This window comes from Neovison vison, chromosome 1 (genome assembly GCF_020171115.1).
Source record: "Neovison vison isolate M4711 chromosome 1, ASM_NN_V1, whole genome shotgun sequence".
NCBI classification, from domain to species: domain Eukaryota; kingdom Metazoa; phylum Chordata; class Mammalia; order Carnivora; family Mustelidae; genus Neogale; species Neogale vison.
Window position 1 is genome coordinate 103,458,369 of NC_058091.1, and position 20,371 is coordinate 103,478,739.

General features: G+C 37.6%; 1 protein-coding gene across 2 annotated transcripts in view; it reads left to right on the forward strand.

Moving 5' to 3' along the window:
* PRIM2 (DNA primase subunit 2) overlaps positions 1 to 20,371 on the forward strand; it is a 381,685-nt gene that overhangs the window by 355,771 nt on the left and 5,543 nt on the right. For both annotated transcript variants that reach the window (XM_044253579.1, XM_044253588.1), the window contains exon 13: positions 12,694 to 12,762. In XM_044253579.1, coding sequence (XP_044109514.1) covers positions 12,694 to 12,762 — 69 coding nt within the window. The remainder of the gene's footprint in view (positions 1 to 12,693; positions 12,763 to 20,371) is intronic.

Below are 20,371 nucleotides of genomic sequence, written 5' to 3' on the forward strand. Positions count from 1 at the left end.
GCACACTTTTATTTTCCTATAACCCCCTGATTCTTCCAGAGTTAAGTCCCACTGATTTTCAAAGCCTGAAGTTATGGGGGCTTATCGTTCCAGTGCCGGTCCCCAGGGCTGGATTGGCCAGTGTGGGGCTTTGAACCCCTCGCATTTGTGGTGTCTGTCCCACTTGTGTGTTGTTGCACCAAGTGTGTAGGTCCTGACGAGAATGCACCTCTGCCTCCCCTAACCATCTTAATGAGGCTTTTTCTTATATCTTCAGTTGTGGAAGAACTGTTGTGCTATTCATCAGGTTGTTTTCAGAGAGAGAGTTAGTTGTTCTAGGTGTAGTTGCAGTTTTGGTGTGTTTGTAGGTTGAGGTGAGCTCAGTATCTTCCTGCTCCACCATCTTGATCCAAGAATCTCTTGTGATGACTGTTGAGCACTTGAAGTGTGGCTAGTCCAAATTGAGATATGCTGAAGGCAGTAGTGTATTGGTAAACCAGCTCTTGGGGTGGGCGGGAAGCCTTGATTTTGTCATTTGCTGATTTCTGTTAATGTAAGTACTCCTGCTGTGGCCAATTTTAAACTACTAAAGTGCTTTAAAACCCTGACTTGCTGTGTGATAATGCACAATCAATTCCTAGAAGCCAGTTTGAGTCAGCCCCAGTACATCACTTGTAAGTGTAAAACATGTACCAGGTTTCCAAAAAAGTGAAAAAAGAGCACAGTAAAATATGTCAGTAATATTTTTATATTGATTACATGTTGAAATGAAAATAATATTGATTAAAATAAGTTGTCAAAGTAAATTTCATTTGTTTCTTTTTACCTTTTTTTTTTTAATGTTTTATTTATTTGACAGAGAAAGAGAGATCACAAGTAGGCAGAGAGGCAGGCAGAGAGAGAGGGGGAAGCAGGCTCCCTGCTGAGCAGAGAGCCCGATGTGGGGCTTGATCCCAGGACCCTGAGACCATGACCTGAGCCGAAGGCAGCGGCTTTAACCCACTGAGCCACCCAGGCGCCCCTTTTTACCTTTTTAATTGTAGCTAGAAAGTTTAAAATAACAGATGTCATTCATTTTATTTCTATTGGAGAACACTGCTCCAAATAGTTACATAGAACTATTGAGCACTTGGAACTATTAAATATTAGAGTGATTAGGTTCTGTTTCCACATCATATTTTAATATTTGTTTCTGCAGTTGTTTTCAACCTATTACAACCAGTATTTACTTTTACATATTGACCCATAAATTAGTTTAAATAAGGGTACTTATTTTTCAAGTTTTTTAATTGAAATGATACATTATTTACAAATATACTTCATATTAATAATTTTGAAACTTTTTTCTCATTTTAATTTTTGGGTTTTTTTTTTAAGAGAGGAAAGAACTTGTGTTTTAGGAGTTTTCCTCAGCATAACCATTAATAATTATTTTAAAAGCAAATCTAATTGGTGCTTTCAAAAAACTTAGTAGTGATATCAAAATAATGAAATATGTAAAAATGTATGCTTTTTTGGTTTTTGAGAGGTTGGTTAATCTTTCTTTTTCCTAATACAAGAGTTCTCAAGAAGTTAGTGACCATATTAAATCTAAAACTGTCAAATGTCTTTTAATGAAGAAATCTTTCAAAATGGACAGTTTAAGAGACAGAACTAACACTATGTCAAGAAGATTTTATGGCAAAGATAAACCTCAATGACTGCTTACTCAGTGTTCACATAAATCTGAACTCCCTAAAACTCCTGTGATTTTCTTAGGTAAGGAGTACTTGTCAATAGGTAGTATTTACTCTATCCATTTCTTTACGAACAGTAACTACTCTTAAGAGCAGCTTTTCTGTGTATTTCATCTCTAGGAACATCTCTTCTGATTTATGAGAACAGGACTTAGATTGTTGCACTTAGCTTTGCTTTTCTTGTAGTTGAAAATGCATATATTGTTCTTGGTAAATCTTACAACTGCATTACGGAAAAATTTGGAAGTTGAATATTAGAGTTGGTTTCTGAAGAATGGTTATATTTTTGGCTTTATAAAAATCACTGAATATCTAAATATATTTCTCTGTATATCCTTCCTTTTTTTATAGATTGAAAATAAATGGTCATTTGAAGATTACTTTCATTCAAGGCATTTCAAAGAAAAAACTCTTTGAAAGTCAAATAACATTTGGCATTGTTAACCAAACCTACTGAGGTTTACTTTCACTAAAATTGTGTTAAAATATAAAACATAGTTTTCTTAAAAAGAAATTTGTTTATAATTTTCTCTTTCTGTAATTATTTTGAGCGATTATATCTACAGAGGTATTTTATATTCTCCCAGAGCCTTCACAACCCTTTTCTTAATGGAAGCAAACTTAAAGTATCCGAAATATTAAATAACTAACTTTACTTCATACAGCAAGTATTACAGATTCTTAGTCTTCTTAGCTTTAAGCCATTTCAAAGTGCTGGGTATTGTTTCCTATCAGTGTACAATGTACTTCATGTTGGTTTCTGTTTCTGAACTTTTTTATATATATATATATATATATATATATACACACACACACATATGTATATATATTATTTGTAAGTTCTTGCATATATGTAAATTTATATGTATTTCTCTATTAATCCTCTAGTCCTTGGAATAGTGACTAGAAAATCTTCAAGTGACAGATTTTATTTTCTGTTTCAATAGCTGATACAATATATTTCTTTTTATAAGTAAGATATTTGAAAATAACTACTAAATTAGTACAGATATTTTCATCGTTTCCATAAAGATCATAGGACATAGAGATTCTGAACTGGCTTGCAGTTATATTAGGCAAAACAATTGAATACTTAAAGCACAGTTTTAATTAGTAAGTAAATCATGGGATTGATGGTTAGCAAGACTTTTCTGTCTGTTAAGCAGGCTTTACATATGTGTTCTTACTTCTCCCTTCTTCCCTTTTCTCATTCTTCTCTTTTCCTTCCTTCCCGTATTCCAAGCTCACTTAGTTGTTGATGTTAACCCTTAAAGCTTAAATCCTTTAATCTAAATGTTGGTTTTAAATTGCACTAAGGAATTCAATATTTTGGGTGGCATTTTAAGTTGCTTCTCGAGAATGCTTTTTTAGGTATCTATTATTAATGATTCAAACCTTTATTCAAATATAGTAATTTAAAAGACAATGAGAAATTTTCAATATTATCATTTCTATATTGTGGGGAAAGACATGATAGGAGGTAATGTAATATGATTATCAAATTTGAGTGTCATACACCTTCCAGAAATCCTCACTTCTGTTTAGTAGTTGGCTGATTTGTGAGAATATTTCAGGATTTATGAATTGTGGCATAGTACATTTTCCAACTGAGGAGGCTCACATTTTAATGAGATTCTCTAAGGCTTCTCAAAGATCTAAAAAAAAAAGCTATCAGCATTCTTTTTTCTAATGTGTTTACATATATACATGAAGAGATTTAGAGAGTTGTTAAGTAAGATAACTAGAACAATATCTGATACATAGTAGCTTATTGTCATTATCACTATTCATGTTTTTCCCCCCACCCCTCCCCCTGCAAAAACTAACTGGACTATGCCACAGATTTGGTTCACTGTGGTGATTTGTGTGCAAGACGTTCATTGGGGAGTGATCTCAGGATCAGTATCTGTCAGGGAGCGAAGAAGGCAAGATTGGACAGAAGGAGAAGTTGGTCTGTAGCTGATCCCTCAGGGAGCTCTGAAGCTGGGATGACCCTGCAGAATTGCCCCTAATTGGAGCAAGGGCTCGTAAGCCTTTATACCACTGCATCAGCCAGTCATTGGGTCAGGATGCTGTCCAGAAGGGAATGGCATCTTGAACAAAATGGCTTTCTTCAGCTGAGGAGGACTTGTGCTGCAGGCTTTCATGTCGTCAGCCCTTTCTGCCCTGGAGAAATCTGTGTCCTTGTTCTGAGGAGGCAGCATACCACTGTTTCCAGGTAATGTGGATGGATCTAGATGTTCAAGCCAGAAATCAGGAAAATATTCAAGATTCCTTCCTGGTTTTGAGTGTTCTTAAATCTGTTCTTTCTTTCTTTTCCTTTTCTTGCATTACCTAGGATGTCAGTTCACTTAAATTCCTAATTTTCAGTTCCTCTTCCACCAAAAGTCCTTCACACTATGCCAAAATAATCTTTCTAATATAGTTTAAATTCTGCCCATCCTCAAACACCTTGCAGTCAAATTTCTGTGCTTCCTTTGCATGTTATTCCCTGTGTCTTACCCCTTTCTTTATCTTGATCATTCTTTCTCATTTACTATAATTTCACTCGGTTGGGTAGTCCCTTGGAAGCTTGAGCATTTTTCCTCCCTTTCCCCTCTGTAACATCCTGTTTGTCTGTCTTTCGTTCTAGACTCATTGTGGTTTTATCCTTCCTGAAGTCAGAAATGCTCTTTCATCCAAATAAAACCAGCCCCTGACCACAGTGCCTAGATCATTTATAGAAGCTTTATGAATGTGGGCTGAATGATAAGCAAATGAATGAATGACTCGATGAGTTCATGGTGTGAAAGCTTCTCTGAGTGGTGTTAGCAGAGGCTACTCTGTTTGCATGTGTTAGTGTTTGCCTGCATGTGTAGGACTATATATAGCAATGGCAGATTTCTACATTTGGATTCAAGTTAATGTGATAGATTATTTTCATTCTCTGTTCCAAAGAGTCTTCAGATATGACTGGAGAAACCTCTCAAGCTCTGTTAATACCTTGTGGAAGAACTAAATTAGTAGGTTTTTTTCCCTATGGTACCAAACCCCACCCCTCCCCCCAAAGAAATGGGAAAAAGGAAGGAAGGAAAAGAAAAAATAAAGGGCAACTAATTGAAAAGGTTCTGTAAAAGTCACTAAGACTGATTTAAATAAAAGTTAAGTGTAAGGTTTTATAGGCAAGATAAACACGATACCAGGCGAGGTAGTCACAAGGCAAGATTTATTAAAGGTGCCCACAGGCGAGGTTCCGAGACTCCAGAGAGGAGAGGAGAGTCGGGGAAGTCGCACTGGGAGGGGTCGAGTGGGTCTTTTATCTGGGTTAAGACAGGGAATAAGTTCACAGCCATATAAGGTATGGTAGTCGGGGATTGGAGGGTTGGGGGAATCTTGTTGTTCCGGTTTCTTGCATAGGTATCGGGTTACTTGTGGAGACGTGACTTGGGCATACATCCTTATGGTGGGAGAGTCAAGGGTTAGGAAGGGGGGGGGACCTGGAAGATGGCGGCCCGGCGGTCATTTCTATTGTTTCTCCTGCATTCCCAGAGCCGCTGACCCAACAGTAAGTTGCTTTGGTGAGGAAAGACATTTTATTATCCAATAAACATTTACTGAGCACTTGACATGTCACTGAGTTTCCAGTATGTCCAAATCTGGAAATAGAATGATTTAAGAAACTGTTAAAGACTTTTAGTCTAGTGGAGGCAAAAGGTATAATTCACTGTAATAAAGTGTGATAAGTGCTTTAATAAAAATACATTTAAAGTGCTAGCTGTAGAGTCAGAGGGCCAAGACTGCTGAGGGAGAGGCGTGACCTCAGGGAATGCTTCCTGTAGAAAATGACCATTGAATTGTGTTTGAGAGTTGAGTAGGCATTTCCCCAGTGGAGGGAAGCAAGGCTTATGAGGCATAGGGAATGACATTCATTCGACAGTAACAAATAACAAGGTGAGGACTTTATTCCAGTTACTATTCAAGGCACAAGTCCTCTGCCTTTATGGAACAGATATTCTAGCCAGAGACAGTGAACAAATGAGGTGTGGTCAGAGGAGACTAAACAAGACAAGGAACTAGGATAAGACTTAGGAGAAGTATGTGTGGAAAGGTTGTTAGGTGTCTTCTGAGGAACCATAATCCTAGGAGAGGTGTGGGAACAGGTCCTGGAGACATTAATTTGAGAAATGCCACCCTGATAAGCCCTGCTTTAAAGAAACTTAGATAATCCTAGATTAAATCAAACTAAAAAATGAATTAGATAAGAAAAACTTCTGAGTCATTAGGATTTTGCGAGCTAAAATTCCAAAGAATACACTGTGGGAGAACCTGAACTAAAATGTAAGAACCCCAGTGGCCAGGCAGGGCAGGAGAGGGGGCCCAGTGAGGGCAACTAGGAGTTTAATGTACAAGGCATTTCGGACCATGTGAGCCATTTTCAGCTGGGAGCTGGCCATGCCAGGATTAGATTTGATTTTAGAGAAGTTACTATGGTGGCAGTTTGGAAACCATCTTTTTTGGAAGAGTGAAGAAAAGATAAGTCAAGAAGCTTTGCAATAAAAAAGAGAATGATTAGGGTCTGAATCATGAGGAGGAAAAAATATGTTTTTAGAGACATTTGGAGGTAGAATTGATTCAGTCAGAGAACTGTGTTGATAGAAAATGAAGAGTGAGTCAGAAAAATTCTTGGCGTGTAGTGTTTTAAACGAATGAAAGTACATCTTCAAGAGAGGGAAACTTGCCCCTGATCTGCCAGTAACTGAAGGTCACAGCAAAGTTGTAAGGTGGAGGCTAGCTAAGCTATGCTGAGTGTGTGAGAAACAGGAGCAAAGTAGTATGTTCAAAAGTGTTCCAGACTCTGCCTCTTTGCCATGTTTTCTCTTCACCTTTGAAATAAAGGACGGTTAGAAATGAAATGGAAAAATACCAGCCTGCTGGCTTTTGAAAGGTTGAGCTTTTTAGGAAGAAACAAGGTCATTATCACTTTTAAATAAAACAGAATATGACCTTGAATTAGAGACAGATTAAGTGCATATCTAATTGGTGAGTGCAGCACACCTAGCTGTACAGCTTTCCGAAGCCAAGGACAGGCAGGTGGCTGCGTTCTGCTGCCAGAGAATCATCTGGACCTAGTTGGCAGGCACTGAGCAAAAGGCACAGAGGAAGCTGCAGATGGCAGGGTATAGTGGAGAACATTAGGAAGAGAGAAGGAAGTGAAACACAAAGTTCTAAAATGTCATCTATATTTCTGTCTAATATGTGTGTGTGAGTATAGATTTCCCAGCAGTATTTTGTATATCATAGTTGTCAACTTGCTATGATCTATTGCCAATCAAATAAAAATATCAGCTAGTTTATTCCTTCTTCCTCTACTGCAGGGGTATCTTGGTTAACTGCTTTAAAATTCAAAACTGAAATAGTTATTTGCCTTGAGGATGAAATAGTAGATAAAGTGTAATTAATGCTTTTACCTAACTTAGCAAATACAGATATGATGTTTTCTTGTAAAGATGACAAAGTATATTGCTTTTAAAAAACAACCAGATCTAATATTCTTCATGATGGACTTTAGTTAGCCGATAAAAAATAATTCAAATATAGAGAGAGCAAGGTAAAGAATATTAGTTACCAAAATATAATAATTTGATATCACTACTCCTCTTAATTTTTTCTTAGCTTTTTGATTACTGATGAATTATAGTAGAACAATAAATGGATTGTTACGTTTGACGTTTTGTACTTCAGTCTGGAAATACTGGCATTAAAAATTTAAAAAATTCAAATTGCTGTTTGAGCAGCAGTCATATCTTCATAGTAATTTTTCTTTAAGTAATTTTGTATTTTCAAATAAGCCTTAATTTATATGATTATATTTTTCTGAAGCAGAATTAGAAAGACTTCTAACCTAGGCATCCGAAAGAATGGACACTTACTTTGGTTCATATCAGAGGAAATTGTGGTCTGCTCTGGTCTTCCAGATTGGAGTATGAAACCCTTTTTGGGAGCTGTGGATTACACTTTGATATTTACAGACCACGTAACTAGTAAGCTGTGGACGCCTTTTCATTTAACTTCACCCCTCTGGCTTTCTACACTTTCCTTCTACCTGGCCCTTTCCTTTTCCTGTTTGTTTCTTTTTGTCTTCTTACATTTCTCCCTCTTGATGAGTTTCCTTTCCCTGTTTTACTTCTGACTTTCTCTCTGATCAGTCCCTGCCTGCTCAACTCCAGCCTTGGGAAGTCATACCTTTAGGAAGAGCAAAGGCCAATGTAGAAGGATGGAGGCTTGACCCTTCAGATGCTATCTGGCAAGACGAATGCTGCCAAAAAGTAGTGTTGCCTAACTACATATTCATTTTGACTTCCCTACAGAATTTTCTTTTCTTTCTTTTTTATTTTTTTTTAAGATTTTATTTATTTATTTGCCAGAGAGAGAGCACAAACAGAGGAAATGACAGGCAGGGGGAGAGAAAGAAGCAGGCTCCCGTCGAGCAGAGAGCCCGATGTGGGACTCGATCCCAGGACCCTGGGACCATGACCTGAGCCGAAGGCAGAGGCCCAACCCTCTGAGCCACTCAGGTGCCCCCAGAATTTTATTTTCTTTAAAAAATTTTAATGTCAGGGCATCTAGGTGGCTCAGTCAGTTGAGCATTCAACTCTTGATTTTGGCTCAGGTCATGATCTCAGGGTCATGAGATCCAGCCCTGCGTTGGGCTCTGTGTTCAGTGTGGAGTCTGCTTGTCCCTTCCCTCTGCTCTCCCCCGCCCCAGCTCTCTTGCTCTCTCTCTCTCTCTCTCTTTTTCTCTTTAGTTTCTTTTACTTCTCTCTCTCAAATAAGTAAAATCTTTAAAAATTTGTTAATGTCACATTAAATAAGATTCCAACACAAAAAATATATAAACAAGCACCTCATGAACCAACTCCCCATGGTCTCCCCCTCCCCAAAGCATATTTTTAATAAGCAAACAAGAGCAAGTTTAGGTAGATAAGTTCAGAATTTTACACATTACAAAATACTACCACAGCTACTATTCGTTCTTGAAAACAGCAAAGAAAAATTTTGGTTTCAAAGAAAAGCACACCACTTTTGAATAAACCCTAAATCTTTCTCAGGTTTCCAGTTGTCTGGCTACAAGTCAAGCATATATGTCCACTGGCCTTGGACATGTGCCCTTCTGTTAAAACTTTCTTAACAAAGATAACTTGAATTATGACTACACACAAAATTTAAATTCTAAATGAACCCAACCGTTGCTAAGAAACTGGGTTTCACAGAATAAGGATGGGTTAGTAGCAGAGTCATCTTGTGTATGAACCCTCATGGCTTAACTGTCTCTGTTCAGTCTTAGCAGGGAGCACTTTTCACCATCTGTCCATTAACACACAAATAGTCCATCCACCTTTGGAAAAGTAGAGTCTTTTCAAGGTTATAAAAAACATAGTGTGAGAATTTAGCTCCTGATCCCTAATTCTTTTCTACCTCAGGTATCTTTCTTGGATTTTGGTGTTTCTTTGCCAAGTGTCTATTTTTCCTCTATTTCACAAACTTTGATGCATTGCTGATACCTCAATTCTCTTTTCTCTTGATTTTTAGCTTTGTATTTTCCTACCTGGGAGTTATCCAGCCCATCGACAAATGATACCAGCACCATCCTCAGCATGCCTAAGACTATCTTAGTATAGCATTTGCTCATGAGGATAATATCAGAAGAACTTAAGAAAACTAGGTGCAGATAAAGTCCCAAGTTGCACTTCATGTGTACATGGTAGAATATCAGAATCACTTGCTGAGTATTTTGAAATCCTCAGAGCAGGTGTGCATCTAAGGGGCTGCTGACACTGAGAGACTTCAGGTATCCTACTCACAGGCTATTGCATAAGAAGCATCAGTTTGTTACTCATTCTGTTTAATGACTATTCAGTGGTATTTTTGACATTCTACACTTATTTTACATGATAGTTTGTTGTTTATATACTGCATTTTACTGAGGTTTTAAGCTACTTAGTTTTATTTAAGAAATCAGTTGGAGAGGGGAGGGGTTGAGTGACAAGTAATGAATTACTCTAAAACATCAGGGAATAGGTTCCTGTTAAGCATTTTTGTGTAGAACAGCTGTTTTTCAAAAACAGTTACAGCCAATAAGTGGGCAGTATGACCATTTCTAACCACTACTCTTATCACCCTGGCCTAAGCCAGCATCATCTGTTGACTGGATTCTTGTAAAAAACTCTCTGTTTGTATCCCTACTCCCTCTAGTTTGTTCCCAGCATAACGGGGGCAGAATAATCCTGTTATGTTAGCAATGTCAGGTCATGTCCCTCCTGTGCTACATTGCAGTAGCACCCCATTTTACTCAGCGAAAAAGCCAGACTTCATTCACTGTTCTGCAAGATTTTTCTCTTTCTTCTTTTTTTTCTCTTCTTGTATCTCTGTAATCTAGATCAGAATGTGAAATTCAAGTACATATGTTTATTAGTTATTGGATTTTTGAGTTATGGTCCATATATTCCTCTTAAGGAAAACAAAATCAAAAATTGCGTAGGATTTTTAAATTCTTCTCACAGTAAATGGCACTCGCTAGATAAACATCCCTATTTAAGAGGATATATTTCTTTATCTCTGAAATGAGGGTAATACCCGCCAAGTAATACCTAATTTCCTCAAAACAATCTTTCCCTTGGATTTTTCTCATTCATTTATTGTCTCCACATCTGTTACTTGGTTTTCTTCTTCCTTCCCTTTTTTCTTCCCTTCCTTCCTTTCCTTAGGCCTAAATCTGTCTTTGAGTAGCTTTTCCAGCCAATGAAAAGCACTCTGTTATCTTATTTTTTCCCCATTATACCATTACATATGTGTAGAAACTTTCATTTACCTCAAGTATGCTGTAACATAATCAGTAATGTTATTTAAGGATAGATGATGGTTGAATGATTTATTTATGGATTTGCAAGAAATTTCTAAATAAAAACTCATCCTAGAAAGATAAAGCAAAAAGGAAAAGGAAAATGAACTGATTTTGGTTAAGGAAGAGCTTTCCCTGGGAGTAGAGCAGGGGGGTATTGATCTGTGATTAATCTAAATTTAATTTTGATAGAACCTAAAATTTCAAAATACATAAGCTTTTCTTACATTCTATGGCCTGTATGTCAGTTTTCCTTGATAACTTTTTATAAATGTGTATGTCACCCAACTAGATATTTTTATTTTTAAATATTTATTTAAGTAGGCTCCGTGCCCAACATGGGGCTTGAACTCATGACCCTGAGATCAAGAGTGGCATGCTCTACTGACTGAGCCAGCCAGTCACCCCCAATTAGATATTTTTAATACATTACTCATAAGTATTGATTTTATGTCGTGTTTCCCAAACATGTATATTATAATGTATGTATATAATGTTACCTATTTACTTTGCAAGGAACATATTTAAATATGTGTATAAATTCATATATATTTAAATATATATCTCTCAAGAATATGTGTATGCATAGAATATGATGTTGGATTTATTTTGTTTTTAATAAAAGAGCTTTATTATGTACCACACAATTGAGCTTTTTTTTTTAATTCTGTGAATTCATTTTCTCTTCAGGTCATTTATGGTAACATTTAAACCACTAAAGGTTGAAGTCTTTGCCTCTCCAAAATTGAAATTCACAGTTATTCTTTCATGGTATCATTGATGTTTGCGAATAATTACTTGCAAGTTTTATCTTAACACAATTTTAATATCAATGTGTAGAATTACTTTGAAAACTTTGTGGCTTTCTTCATTTTTAAAAATTTATAGCTATTCATTTCTGCTCTAATAATTCAAGAAAAACAAACAAGTCAAATAGGCAGGATCCTGGATACTGGTGATTGGTTGGCATTTACATAGATCTTTCATATAGCATTTAATAAAAGGTAACCTGTAGTTCAGAAATGTAATCTATAAGACAATCAGAGAAAAACAGTTCTTTTAAGCACATTCTTTGAGGATTGTATGATGCCTACTCCATAACTGTAGTAATTTTGTATATCTGTCAAAACATGTCAGCTATATTCAATAATGGGGATAGCAGGAATTTGAGGCTTCATGTACATTTCTTGTTGTCACAGGAAGGTCAGCCTTTGAAAGGGGATAGAAATGAATATTTCTCTGAAATTCTATTTCCCTTCATTTTAGGCTATCTCTTAATTCCAGCATTTTACTGTGTTTGATAAACAGGCCAAATATACATTTTATTTATTTGGTGGGGTAGGAGGGTGATGAAACTTTACAAATTTCACTGGCATTGCACTTGGCTGATAAGAATGGGAGTTTGTCCCGCTCCAAAGAGATTACATGAAGTAGAATTGGAAAACAAATTGTATTTAGAAAAGATAGGATGATGTTCCTAATAGGTGTTCAGAATAGACTATTCACTCTCATATTCTGCTGAGCTTTACTAGAAAAAACTTCATTTCAAAAAAAGAACAAATCTGATTGAAGGTAAAAAAGCCTTCCCTCTCCAAAGATACTTTCCAAAGGGCTTACATTAAATTTTCCTGATGGGTACACAGCTGTATTTTAGGTTGTATCCGTATAAACTGGTAATGTGGAAAATAAAAATCTAAATAGTATACTTGATTGCTTTATGCACCAATCATTTAGATTACTAAATTTATATCTATAATTTTGGAAGGGATGTTGCAGTATGATCTGACAATAACTGTCAAAGTCATATTACTGGGATCTATTTTCATCTTGTTGTCAAGGTAAAGTTATTGAAATTCACAGTTGGTAGGTCAGAAGGATCACTGACTATCTCTTGTCATCTGTGGTTTAATGCTGACCTAAACAGCGACTGTGTAATGTCAGAATTATCACAGTGTCTGGGCTGCAGAAGTACAACATGCCCCGTGATTGAATGCACTTCCTGTCTGGAATATAGATTATGAAAACGCCCACAACCACAAACTAGAGTGGTTTAGAGACTTTGTTTTTAATTTTGCTTTCTCTTTTTCCCATGCATTTTAGATCTTGGATTTAGTAAAAGGGACACATTACCAAGTGGCCTGTCAGAAGTACTTCGAGATGATACATAACGTAAGTCCATTTTTAAACTTTATGTCCTAATTCTTTTTTTGTTGTTTGTTTTTGTTACTCCATGTTTCATTCAGGGATTTTAGTTGTAGCATTGAAACCACTCCGGCTATTTTCACCAGCAAGGGATTTATTACATGGTATTAGGTAGCTTATAAAATTTATAGATGGACCAGAGAATTAAAAACTAGGATATTCCAGAATCAGAAACATTGTAACCAGGAGAAGCTACTCAGCAAGAAAACCTTTACTGCAGCTGCCACCCACCACTTCACATCTAAGGATGAGACCAAGGGTCAGTAAACTTTCTTAGGAAAGTGCCAGGTTGTAAAAATTGTAGACTTTATTGTCCATATGGTTTCTGTCAAAACTGCTCATCTCTGCTGTTGTAGTCAAAAGCAGCCACAGACAATATATAAATGAATAAGCATTGCTGTGTTCCAGTAGAACTTTATTTACGAAAACAGATCATGGACCAGATTGAGGCCTAATTAGCAACTCTTGGAATAGATCTAGAATAGTTGCCCCAGGTGCCTAGAAAAACCAGAGGCTTTTGCCATCTTTCTTATAGAAAATCTGATTGTTTTACTTGTGGCTGCCCCCTGCATATTCATTTTGCTTCCCAAATCTCCTGTTTACCTGCACGGCAGAACATTGGTTGCATGTAGGACCCCTAACTGCAAGGGAATCAGGGAAATGTATTTGGTTTTCCTCTTGTGAGCCTCTTTTGACCTGCTTCTGTAGTACAGCTGCACCTGGGTTCAGTTCCAGATCATCCCAGTGAGTTGAATGCATTTTGGGGTTTCTCAGTGCACATAACAGTTATGCTTCCATTATACTGTAGTCTATTAAGTGTGCAATTGCATTATGTCTAGAAAATGTACATACCTTAATTAAAAAATACTTTTTAAAAAAAGATTTTTAAAAATTTATTTATTTGACAGATCACAAGTAGGTGGAGAGACAGGCAAAGAGAGAGAGGAGAAAGCAGGCTCCGAATTGAGAAGAGAGTCCGATGTGGGGCTCAATCCCAGGACCCTGGGATCATGACCTGAGCCGAAGGCAGAGGCTTTAACCCACTGAGCCACCCCGGCACCCCCCAAAATACTTTATTGCTAAAAAATGCTCACCATCATATGAGCGTTCAGCAAGTCAGTCTTTTTGCTGGTAGAGGGTCCTCCCTGCAGGTTGATGGCTGCTGACTGATCAGGGTGGTGGTTGCTTAAGGGAGAGCTGTGGCAATTTTGAAAAATAAGATGTTTGCCGCATCGACTGACTCTTCCTTTCATGCATGATTTCTCTGTAGCATGTGATGCTGTTTGATAGCATTGTACCTACAGTAGAAGTTCTTTGAAAATTGGAGTCAGTCCTCTCAAACCCTTCCACTGCTTCCTCAACTAAGTTTTTGTCATGTTCTAAGCTGTTTGTTGTCATTTCAAGAAATTGCTTTCTGGGGACGCCTGGGTGGCTCAGTTGGTTAAGCAGCTGCCTTCGGCTCAGGTCATGATCCCGGCGTCCTGGGATCGAGTCCCACATCGGGCTCCTTGCTCGGCAGGAGCCTGCTTCTCCCTCTGCCTCTGCCTGCCTCTCTGTCTACCTGTGCTCTCTCTCTCCATCTCTCTCTGACAAATAAATAAATAAAATCTTTAAAAAAAAATGCTATTACTTTAAAAAAAAAAAAAAGAAAAAAAAAAAAGAAATTGCTTTTTCTGCTCCTCCATAAGAAGCAACTCCTCATTTGTTGAAGTTTACCATGACCTTGCAGCAACTCAGGCACATCTACAGGCCCCACTTCTAATTCTAGTCCTCTTGCTGTTTCTACATCTGCATTTACTCCCTCCACTAAAGTTTGAGCCCCGTAAGGTCATTGATGAGGGCTGGAATCATCTTTTCCCAAACTCCTATAAATGTTGGTATTTTGACCTCTTCTCATGAATCACAGCTGTTCTTAATGGGATCTAGAATGGTGAATCCTTTCCAGAAGGTTTTTTTTTTTTAAGATTTTATTTATTTACTTGATAGAGCAAAGGAGAGAGAGCATAGGTAGAGGAAGAGGGAGAAGCAGGTTTCCCACTGAGCAGGGAGCCTATCGTGGGGTTTGATCCCAGACCCTGGGATCATGGCCTGAGCTAAAGGCGGAGGCTTAACTGACTGAGCCACCCAAGTGCCTGTCCAGAAGGTTTTTAATTTACTTTCCTCATTTCCATCAAAGGAATCATTGTGTATGGCAGCTGTAGCCTTACAAAATGTATTTCTTAAATAATAAAACTTGAAAGTCAAAATGACTCCTTGATCCATGGGCTACAGAATGGATGCTGTGTTAGCAGATATGAAAACAACATTAATTAACATCTCCATCAGAGTTCTTGGGTGGCCAGACACCTTGTCAGTGAGGAGTAAAATGTGTGTGTGTGTGTGTTTGTGTGTGTGTGTGTGTGTGTGTACATGTATTTTTTTTTTTTTTTTAAGTAATCTATACCCAGTGTGGGGCTTGAACTCATGACCCCTAAATCAAGAGTTGCGTGTTCTACTGACTGAGCCAGCTGGGGGACTGAGGGTCCCCCAGTGAGCAGTAATATTTTGAAAGGAATTTTTTTTTTTCTGAGCAGTAGATGTCAATAGTGGGCTTAGAACCTTCAGTCAGCCATGTTGTAAACAGATGAGCAGTCATCCAAGCTTTGTTTTTCCATTTATAGAGCATAGGCAAAGTAGATGTAGCATAATTCTCAAGGACTATTCCTAGGATTTTCAAAATGATAAACAACACTGGCTTCAACTTCAAGCCACCAGCTTCATTAGCCCCTAACAAGAGAGTCAGCCTATACTTGGAAGCTTGGAAGCTTACCACTGACTTCTCCTCTTTAGCTATGAAAGTCCTACAATGGCATCTTCTTCACTACAAGTCTGTTTCATCCACACTGAAAATCTGATGTTTAGTGCAGCACCTTCAGGAATTCTCTCAGCTAGAGCCTCTGGGTAACCTGCTGCAGCTTCTCCATCGGCACCTGCTGCTTCACCTTGTACTTCCATGTACCTTCGCCTTGTACTTTCATGTTATGGAGATGGCTTCTTTCCTTATACTTCGCAAACCAACCTCTGCCAGCTTCAAACTGTTCTCTAGCTTCCACACCTGTCTCAGTTTTCAGAGAACTGAAGAGTTAGAGCTTTGCTGTGGATTAGCTTTGGCTTCAGGGATGTGGCTGGTGTGATCTTTTGTCCCTACCAGGAAAATTTCTCATATCAGCAGTAAGGCTGTTTTGCTTTCTTATTATTCATTTGTGTGGTTTCTGGAACAGCAGTTTTCATTTCCTTCAAGAAATTTTCCTTTGCATTCACAACTTGGCTGTTTGGCACAAGAGGGCCTAGCTTTTGGCCTCTCTGTTTTCTTTCTTTCTTTTCTTTTTTTTTTTTTTTTTTTTTTAAATTTTATTTATTTATTTGAGAGAGAGACAGTGAGAGACAGCGAGGAGAAGGTCAGAGGGAGAAGCAGACTCCCCAGGGAGCTGGGAGCCAGATGCGGGACTCGATTCCGGGACTCCGGGATCACGACCTGAGCCGAAGGCAGTCGTCCAACCAGCTGAGCCACCCAGGTGTCCCGGCCTCTCTGTTTTCAAGATGCCTTCCTCACTATGCTTAATCATTTCTAGCTTTGATTTAAAATGGCAGATGAGCAGCTCTCTTCCTTTGACTTGACACTGGGAGGCCGTTCTGGGGTTATTAATTGGCCTAATTTGAGTATTACTGTGTCTCAGGGAATAGGGAGACTAGAGGAAATGGGAGAGAGGGGGAATGGCCAGTGAGTAGAGGAGTCAGACCACATACATCATTTATCACTTAAGTTTGGCATCTTGTAGGAGCATGGTTTCTGGTGCCCCAGCACGACTGCAGTAGTAACATCGAAGTCCTCATAACAGAAATAATCATTAAGTTTGAAATATTGGGAGGATTACCAAAATATGACACAGACATGAAGTGAGCTAGTGCTGTTGGAAAAATGGTGCCTATAGCTGGCTCAGCTGCAGGGCTGCCATGGACCTTCAATTTGTTTTTACAAAAACAAAAAACAAAACCAATACCTGGGAAACACAGTAGGACACGGTATGCCTATATAAGTCCTGCTAGCAGGTTCTGAAAGGTGTAAAGCAAGGGTCACAAACTTAGAAGCCTACAGAGAGGTTAGGCAGATAACCCAAAAAAGTATAGGTGGCTGTGATTAATGGGAGAGTACTGGAGGAACTGTTGTGTGCTGACGAGTTCAGCTTCCGTTAGGGGCCTTCACACTGATGAGTATGAAGACCCTGTACAAGTCAGCTGAACACACAGAACCCCCTTGTTGGCAACCACTGGTCCTGATCGTGGCTTCCTAACCCAGGACCGATACCGAAGAATAGACCTAAAAGTCCATGCACTTCTTGAGACATTTTTTTCTGTGAGTGTATATATGCATTTTTTTGAAGTCTGTTACTCGGTTTCAAAGGGACCCATTCATGACCCTCTCCAAAAAGATGTGTGTAATGAATTCATCAGCTACCATGCTGTTCATTTGTGTTTTTTCTGGTTTTCATGAAATAGTTTTTCTGTTGTGGTTATATAATAGTGGAATTTCTTACTTCATGAAATATTTCATAGGAAAAATATGCCCTATAATATTACCAGCCATGAATATGGTACTGTCAGCCAACGTCTGTAGAATCTTTAACACATGCCCTGCCCAGCACTAAATACTTTGGCCACATTAGCTCTTTTGATCCACACTGCAGTACTACAGCTAGATGCTATTTTTATTCCCATTTACAAATAAAGTTTAGAGAAGCAGAGCAAGCTGTGTAAGGTCCTACTGCTCATAAGGGATGGACTTGGCTTTGAACCAGACTGTCAGGTAACTATTTAAAGCTTGTGAGCCTGACATTTACCTGTCTAGATTCATGATCCAACCATCATGGTTTACATTTAAAAACCAATCCAAAGCCTAGCAATTCTGTATGGTTTGCCTGAGGCCCCATAGCTGGTAAGTGGGAGATCTGGACCTAGCACCCCTGGTCTGCTGTGGGTCTTGTCTTCTTTCTAGTACACATGTTGAAAATATTACTGTTATTTCAAAACTTTGTCTTCACAAAATGTGAAGGACTAAATAGACATCAATAAAATAGGAGACAAGCACAAATTCTCATTAGTTTTATGAGTATAGGAATCTCACCAGGTGAGCACCCTTTGTTTGGTATTTTCAGCACCAGTTTTGCATGACTCTTTTCCTTAAAGACCATATTCCTTAATTTGCCTGCTCAGCTTGAGAGATTTCATTTCATATGTGTTCTTAATTACGTGTGGACTCTTTTAATTAAGAGGCCTCTGAACTTCTACAAATTGAGGTCTATTATTCAGTCTCCTTCCTTTTTTAAAAATAAGATGTGAAAAATAGATTGAAATGTTGAGTTTATGACATAATCCCAAAAAAGAATTCTTTTTAGTTCTCAGATCAGCTTTTGTAGTATCTCATTCCTATAGGAGTATTACTACTATAGCCAATTTTAAAACTTGCCTTAGATTAACGAAGATATTAAAAAGATGTATGTCTAAATATGTAGACATATAACTACATATAACCTAGGCCACATAAAAATTGATGGAATAAAAAGGTTGTTTGAATTCACTAGATATCTCATTATAGGTTTTTAGTGGTGAATATCTATTATTTTTTCTCATTTAATTTCAAAATAGAATCCATTTTTATTGTCTGTTTTCTGCCATCCTGTCTGCCCCCCCTTAAAAAAAATTTGTTAAAGCTGTTTATTTTCCTGAGGACTCTGTGATCAAACTCATTTTGATGAAAGTTTTGAAAATGAACCAGTTAATTGATACCATTTACAGCAGCACTATGATCGTTCCATATGGCTTTTTTGGTAATACCAGCTGCCTCATTATAGGCTGTCATTGCAAAACCTCTTGATTAAAACCCAAACATCCCATAGGTAAAACAATATTGCTTCCATTCCTTCAAAATCTACATTTGCTGTGGCAGAAATATGAGACCTATGTTTGTGTGAAGGTCATTGTGTGCAAAACATGTTGATTCCAAGGAAATGTTTGAGATTCAGTTAGTAGATGTCAAAATCTGACCTGCTTGAAATCCATTTTCCTCAGTGTTTTGAGAGAGCAGTGTTTTTTTTTTTTTCTTTTGGTATACTCCCTGTGTAAATCAAAATACTAAACCTTGTGTAGGTTCATCTCTGAATTTTAATTGAAAATCTTTTTTTAGAAATAGACCTTTTTAGGCACTGAGTCATTCTTGATATTTACTTTCCAAATAACTGAGCATAAGATTTCCCCCACCATATAAATCTTTACAGAAATCTTGCTAAATTCTATCACATTTTCCTGCAATCTTAAACAGGATATAGCAAATACAATTCAGCTTTTATATAATAATACAGTTCAGCTTTTTTATAATAACTCAAGGTCATTATTATGGATATCAGACTGCTGGGCTAGCAGCCATGATCATGTCTCACTTGGATCACTGCAATTGCTTCCTAACTCATTTCCCAGCATCTACAAAATGTGCACCATTCCAGTTCTTAACCCTCCACATAGCTGTTAGAATGATTTTTAAAACAGAAGAATATGATTATTTCAGTAAACTGCTTTAAAAGCAAAACAAAACAAAACAAACCTTAAGAGGGCTTCCCAATTGCTCTAAAGGTGAAATCCAAAATTTACAATGTAGCCTATAAAGGCTTCTCCACCCCATTTCCTTCCTCTGGACTCCCAACTACACTGGTCTTATTTCATATCCTTTACAGTACTTTGGGACTTCTAAGCTAATATGGCAGAATGAAAATGCATCACAGAATTTCCTTCTCTCAGTAGTGAGCACAACGTACAAAACACAATGAAAAAGTCATCAGCCACAAGGAAAACATCACCAATAGCAACCAATTAAGAAACATGGAAGTGGAAAATTCTCAGTGTTTCCATATCTAGAATGTTCCTATCTTTTTTTTAAATAAGGAATAAAGGAAATAGATGCTGATGTTTAAACAGACCTATGTGAAAGTGGGGGATTTCTATGGGTGTAACCTGTTTTCCTAGTCTTCTAATTTGATTTTGAAGTAAAATCTATTTTCATTCTGTTAGGGTTTTGGGGGGCAGTGTGGAGAGGAGCGTAAATTAAAGTTTGTTTGTTTGTTTTTTAACAAGAAGAAAGGAAACTGAATAGCAGCTTCCTTCAGCCAGAAATAAGAGTGAAAGAAAACATTCAAAAACAAAGAACCTCTCTTAGAAGAAGAATATACAATCCAGTATATAGAAGGAAACTCTTCATAATTTCATCATTCTATCAAGCAATTTAATTAGACCATGAGTTCAGTAAAATAAGCTTATTAGCAATGAGTTAAGAAAGTGCAATTGCAGATCCAAGAGAGACAGCTGAAAAGCCAAACATCACATAAAAACATGGTACATGCCCTCATTTCAGGGCCCTTGTCCCTGTTCTAGTTAGTTAGTAAGAGCATTAATTAATTTATTTTTAAATTAACATATAATGTATTAATAGCCCCAGGGGTACAGGTCTGTGAATTGCCAGGTTTACACACTTCACAACACTCACCATAGC